Below are 6,470 nucleotides of genomic sequence, written 5' to 3'. Positions count from 1 at the left end.
TCCGTAGCCGAGAACCCCCCCCCATTACAACCTTTCCCCCTGCAACCCCAGCACGCCCCGACACACATCCGGCCCGCACACCCAGCCAGCCACCCACCGCGACAGCTCCCCTTCCGCCAGCGGTTTGCCGTCCTTGGTGGCGGGTTTGTACACCTCACTGGGCAGCTGCATGTCGGCGTTGCTGACACCCACGGGGGCCGCATCTTCCATGACGATGGCCGGAACCTGCGGCAGGTACGGCAGCAACAAGAGGTCAACGGGGCCCGGGGGGAGGGGGAAACAAGGAGGTGATGACGGGGGGGATGAAGACGGAGGAGGGGAAAACCGGGAAGGGCTGGATGCGGAGGGGGGGCTTTTGCAGTCTTGTATACAAAAATACCCCCCCCCCCAAAAAAAAAACTAAAACAGCGATAGAAAATTTCACATGAACCAAGAGAGAGAGAGAGAGAGAGAGTGCATGTGTGTGGAGGGGGGGGGAAGAGGGGGACGGAGGGAATGAGGAAAAATATCTGTGTCTGAAGCTGTAGACTGCTTCACCCGCTGTTTCAACAAACGTTTCCAAACCGCCGCCGTACGCAAACCGCTATCTAGTGCAAACAGCGCCACATACATACATACATACATACATACATACATACATACATACATACATACATACATACATACATACATACATACATACATACATACATACATACATACATACATACATACACAAGGGTGGGGGACGCGTACCTCGCTGCGGATGGTCATATCCTCCACCACCGGTTTCGGAGCGAAATGGAACCGACTTAGCGCATCGAGTTTGAAAGACAGCATCTTGAACAGTGCCCGAGCCTCCTGTCGTAACTTCTCGTCCTTGTCCTCTGCCGTACCGCCCGTGACCTTCCGTACATAGTCCTGCTCGTACAGCTCCCCCAAACCTGACTTGGCCTTTGTGTCGTCCAGCTCAATTTCCTTCTTCCTGATGTCCAGCGGCGGCGGTACGACACGTACGACATCGTCAAACCGGCGATTCGCGATGCGTTTCTTGATCATGGCCTCCAGATCGTTGGTCATTTCATCCGTTTGTACGGGCGCGGGTTTGGCTGTACGGCACATGTTGGCATAATAAAACGACGCAAGTGGTTACGTGTGCTGTTTGTTGTTGTTGTTGTTGGTGGTGGTGGTGGTGGGAGAGGTGGTAAGTCTCCATCAATGGACCTATCTCTGGACAAAGCCCTCCAGCGGTACTCCGGAGAAGTACGTACGTACATACGTGCATATGTATGTACGTACGTATGTAGGCCAGCCGATCAAAAACACATTGCAACATCCTTTTTAAATTTTGCAAATCTGTCCAAAACCCGCCATCCGCTTGCACATCCTCTACCAACCGCCCCCACCCTTTTCCCTCAACCCCCCACCCCCTCCCCCATCCCCTCTCCCAGCCGCACCCGTCGTTTCAAAGTCCATGTCGAGCTCCAAGGCGCTGTTCAGGGGTCGCGATGTGCCCGCCACCTCCCCCACCAAGTGCCAGGACTTGTCCGCCAGGGCCTCGGACTCCAGCTCAGCGACCCGCTCCTAAACACATCCCAAGGGGGGGGGAAAACGGGGGTGGGGGGGGAGCGAGAGAGGGAAGGAGGGAAAAGGAAAATAGTTGCTGAGGGAAAATTGCGGTACGGCAGTACGGCAGGGTTGCAACGTAGGCCTAGGTAGTTTGGGTTTTCGTTTTTCCACGCGCAAATTCTTCTCTCCCCCCCCTTCACTCGGGCCTCCCCGCACCAGCACCAGCACCAGCACCATCTTCCTCTTGACGACAGCATCCGAGAGGCAGCTAGCTGAGGACGTGAGGCTATAACTCTCCCCTCCCCCGACCCACCCCCCCGCTCCCCCCCCCGGGGTTGCCCTCCCCACTGCCCCCATATCCTTTGTGTTTTTCCCCACCTTAACTCCCAACCCCCTCCCTCCCCCGCTTCTGCCCCGAAACACAACCCCACTCCCGTACTCCCGTACTCCCGCACCTGCATCCTCGCCAGTCTTCGTTCATGGGCGGACATCACGTCCGGCTGCTGCCTGTCTTTGGCGCCCTTAGAGCTCTTCGTGGCCTTCTTGGACTCGGGCTCCCTGGAGCCTTTCAAAAGGCCGCCCTCCTCCTCCTCCTCCTCATCGTCATCGTCATCATCTGCCTCCCCAGCGAAACCCCCCCCACCCCCGCGAGCACCTGCAGCCAGAACCCGGGGGTCGGGGAGTTGGGGACGTGGGTTTGGAAGAGTGTACGGCACAGGGTGTACGGCATACCGGCCCACAGCTCAGCTCAACCCTGGCTCTTAGAAGCGAGGCGCGGGGAGAGGTGAGGTGAGGTCCGCACACGCCTCTCCTACACGTGCCGTACCGCGTACCCGACCGCGAGGTGGGGGGTGGGCGGTGGGGTGAAGCGGCAGGGGGGGCGGCGCGGGTGTCCGCGGGTCGGAGTGAGACCTCCGCCCCGCCCCCTGCTCTACTCGCCCTACTCTAATCAGTTCAGCTAACGGTGCAGACACGCACACACGTTTAGGGTGCGAAACCCTTTTCCCCCCCCCCGCAAACCCCAACAACCATTCCACAACCCCAAATCCACTCACCAGCCTTCTTGCCGGAGAGCCGTCGTGCTGCACCGCCATCCTCCTCCTCCTCCTCTTCCTCCTCCTCCTCCTCCCCCTCCTCCTCCTCCTCCTCCTCCTCCTCCTCCTCATCATCATCGTCATCACCGTCTCCACCCCCGAAGAAGTCCTTGTATCTGATCTGAGCCGCCGCACCAGCCCCCCCTCCCCCCCTCCCGGCCACTTTGCCCTTCTTCTTGCCTGTTCAGGGGGGGGGGGTTGTGGGAATCACATGCACGAAACTCAGAAACGAAATGGTGTGGGGGAGAGCAGTGAGCGGCTTACAGGGATTATTATTACCCCCGGGGGCACTACCACCTTTGCAGCACCCACCCGCAGCAGCTGCCGCGTTCTTTCGCAGCGCCTCCATGGCCTCATCATCATCATCATCGTCATCATCCATCGCTGCGGGGGCGGGGCCCGGCGGGGAGGGGGGAAAGGGGTAAGCCAGGGAACATATGTGTATTGAGATGTACAGCGTGATGGGGGAGGGAACGGGGGGAATGGAGGGCACGAAAATCTAATGTCTGTATATGTCTGTCTGTCTGTCTGTCTGTCTGTCTGTATGTGAGTGCTAGTAATGATGCCCGTGGCCAGTGTGCCATGCCCGGACAAGCAGTCATGCAAGTACGGCACACACAGCTTCCCAACTCTACACAACTACTCCTAAGCCTCCTCTCCCGTCTCCCTCCTCCATCACTCCAGGGAAAGCAATCCCCCGCGGCGTCACCTCCCCGCTTTTACACAAACACACACACACACACACACACACACGCACACACACACACTCTCTCTCCCTCTTCACGCTCGCCCGCTCAGGAACCATCAACCTCCCCACCCCCCCCTTCTTCCAGCTCCCAGCTCCCCCCCTTACCCCCCACACATAACCACATACACAAACACACACGCACCTCCAAACAGGCCGGCACCCTCCTCCTCCTCCTCGTCGTCCTCCCCCTCACCCCCTCCCCCAAACAAATCCTCCTCCTCCCCCCCTGCCATGGCCCGCCTCTCCGCATCCTCCACGTATCGCTCCAAGTCGCTGAGGCGGAAGAACCGGTCCTCCAAACGCGGCCCCCCGGACTTGGACTTGGACTTGGACTTGGCACCGCCGCCGCCGCCATGATCATCTGTAACACCGCAAAAGGATTGTTTTAGATCTGATTGATATGCTTGACATGCACAATATCAATCAACCTAGTGCTGCGACAGGAATCCAATTTTACAAAGTTAATATCGGCTTCTTTAGTCGCAAAAAAAAGCGGAACAGGCGAAAGGATTGAAGTTCAGTTCAAGTGCTTGTGAGGGGGGCAGTGTAACGCGTCGCGAAAAAAGTGTATGCGCAAGAACAGCCCGCCCGCCACTCACCTCACTTCGCGCCTCTTCGTTTCCGCTTCTCCCCCATAACGCTGTATATATCGCACACCCCAGCTCGATTTTGACCTCGACTCACCTTTCCGGGTCTTCTTGGCCTGAAGACGCCGCCGCCGGCCCCCCCGGCCCGCGCCCTCCTCCTCATCCTCATCCTCCTCATCATCGTCGTCATCATCATCATCCTCGTCGTCGTCGTCGTCGTCGACCTCCATAGCATCCGCCCCCCCCTCCTCCTCCTCCTCCTCCCCGTCGCTGCTGCCATCCTCATCACCATCTTCGCTGCCGCTACTGCCGCCGCCAGCAAGCAGCCGGTCAATACCGGCCGCAGCCTCCGCCGTCAGCAAGCCAGAAGCGGCACCGCCGCCGCCGCCGCCGCCAGCAACCCCAAGCGGCTCCGCCACGCGAATAAGTCGCCGTACACGCCGTACCGCCGCCTCCGTCGCCAACTCAAGCTGTGTATGGGGTGGTAGTGGTGGCGGTGGTGGGGTTGCGGGGGAAAAAGGGACAGGGTGATGATGACAGTGGCACCATAAGAGCTTGCGGCCAGCCGTACACATCCGCGTCATACTCTTCGTACCTTCCCCTCCCCCCTTTCCCACCAGGTCTTCCCAGATTTTCCCCCCTTCCAACTCACACACACACACATACACACACATACACACGCACAAAATCTCTCCAGTCACACAATCATCTCTCCAGTCTCCCTCCTCCTTTGCCCCCGTACAGTCGCGTCGTCACTAGTACGACACGTCGCGTCGTCCGTACAGCAGCAACACCCTTCATCACGAAATCCCCGTTGGCCACAACACACGACGCTGGGCATCACGTGATGCACGTGCGGCCGTACTGCTGCTGCTCACTACTATTCCGGTGCAGTAGGGGCGGGGCGGCTCCCCCCCCTCACCCACTTGGAAAACACCAACCTGCCGGCGGTGGAGTTCAACTGTTCTTCAGCTGCGTCATCGGGTGATCGTCGTCGCTTTGGAGTTTGGAGCCATCCATTCATTCATTCACTCATTCATTCATGCACTCAGTCAGTCAGTCAATCAGGAGTTTGCGCAATCCAATTTCGGACGTCCACCGCTGGCTGGTGTTGTTGTCCCTTCTTGACTTTGTCGCATGCGGCTGCCCCCCCCCCCCCCCGGCTGCCCTCCTGAACAGCCAGGCCACCCTCCTCTCCCGCGGCCCCCCTTACACACATATATGTATATATACATACATATATACATATATACATACATACACAAAGACCACCCGCATGGGGCCCTTTGGTTCTTCCCTGTCGTTGTGGTAATACGAGCCTCCCCCCCCCAATACACACTGACACCCCCCTAAGCCCTCCAAACCCGGTGCCGCGACCATCCCTTCCCCTCTCCCCCTCCTCCTCCCTCTCTCCGCCCCCCAACACACACTCACACACACAAATACACAAATACACACACACACGCGCGCACGTACCTGCAGCCATATTTGCTCCGGGTCGAACGAGGTGTCCGTGTGCAGCTCCGGGAGGGGCGCTCCGAAACCGCTCCGGAGAGCCCTCCGCTCCGCCCGGGCCCCCGCGCCCGCCCCGCCGCCATCCAGCAAAACCCTGGAGCACTGCTGGTACAACAACTGCGATTGAGAGGGTGGGGATGGGGGGTAAGACGAACCACTGGCGAATGAAACGTGTGTGTGTTTGTTTGGACACGTGTGGTGGTACTTCACGGGGTGCAGGGACTTAAAAGTGAAAGGGGGGAAAGAAAGATTGCTAATGGGGGGGGTGCTGGAGGGGAAAACACACATACACACACACACGGACGTGTCAGACACGACTTGCCCCCCCATGCGGACGTGGGGAGATGGTATTTAACTGAGACCCCCGACAGGCGGGGCCCCTTCTCTCTCCCCGCCTACTGAGGCAGTCAATTACCATTTAGACTGACTCTGGTCAACCATGCAATGATTTCAACCCCCCCTGCCCCCCCCCAATCTACTGATCAAGTCACTAAGGGCCCATATCTTACTTCTTCTTCTGCAGTACCCCCCCTCGTCGTACCCCCCTCTCCCCCTCTCGCACCTTGGCCGCCTCCCTGGCCGCCGCCGCCACCTCCCGGGATGGCCTCAGGAACACGGAGGAGCTCTCCACTCGGGTCTTTAGTACATACATACATACATACATACATACATACATACATACATACACGCGGGAAGGGGACGGTCGAACCAGGTGGCGTGAAAGGGAAGCGAATTGGAAGTGTCCGACCGAAAGCGGTTAGGTGGGGCAACAAGTGAGAGCAAAGAGCGAGTTACTGATAATGTACGAACGTCCCTCAAAATGGAAAATCAACAAAGCAACCACAGCTTCAGACCAGACCTCCTGTGCAGTACCCAACCACGTCATCTTCTCCCCTCACCCGCCCCCTCCCCTCAACCCCCCTCCCCTCACCCGCCCCCTCCCCTCACCCGCCCCCTCCCCTCACCCGCCCCCTCCCC

General features: G+C 58.8%; 1 protein-coding gene across 1 annotated transcript in view; it reads right to left on the bottom strand.

Annotated features, from left to right (window-relative positions):
• Positions 1 to 6,470, bottom strand: part of VOLCADRAFT_88196 (uncharacterized protein) — a gene marked incomplete at both ends in the record, with an annotated part of 8,890 nt that overhangs the window by 1,160 nt on the left and 1,260 nt on the right. Inside the window, 10 exons of the mRNA XM_002947817.1 lie at positions 98 to 225; positions 736 to 1,088; positions 1,437 to 1,563; positions 2,004 to 2,203; positions 2,604 to 2,822; positions 2,955 to 3,026; positions 3,533 to 3,751; positions 4,075 to 4,447; positions 5,454 to 5,609; positions 6,055 to 6,129. Coding sequence (XP_002947863.1) covers positions 98 to 225; positions 736 to 1,088; positions 1,437 to 1,563; positions 2,004 to 2,203; positions 2,604 to 2,822; positions 2,955 to 3,026; positions 3,533 to 3,751; positions 4,075 to 4,447; positions 5,454 to 5,609; positions 6,055 to 6,129 — 1,922 coding nt within the window. The remainder of the gene's footprint in view (positions 1 to 97; positions 226 to 735; positions 1,089 to 1,436; positions 1,564 to 2,003; positions 2,204 to 2,603; positions 2,823 to 2,954; positions 3,027 to 3,532; positions 3,752 to 4,074; positions 4,448 to 5,453; positions 5,610 to 6,054; positions 6,130 to 6,470) is intronic.

Source organism: Volvox carteri, assembly GCF_000143455.1.
Source record: "Volvox carteri f. nagariensis unplaced genomic scaffold VOLCAscaffold_8, whole genome shotgun sequence".
NCBI lineage: Eukaryota > Viridiplantae > Chlorophyta > Chlorophyceae > Chlamydomonadales > Volvocaceae > Volvox > Volvox carteri.
The sequence above is the reverse complement of the archived record's forward strand: the minus strand, read 5'-3'. Positions and strand labels throughout refer to the sequence as shown.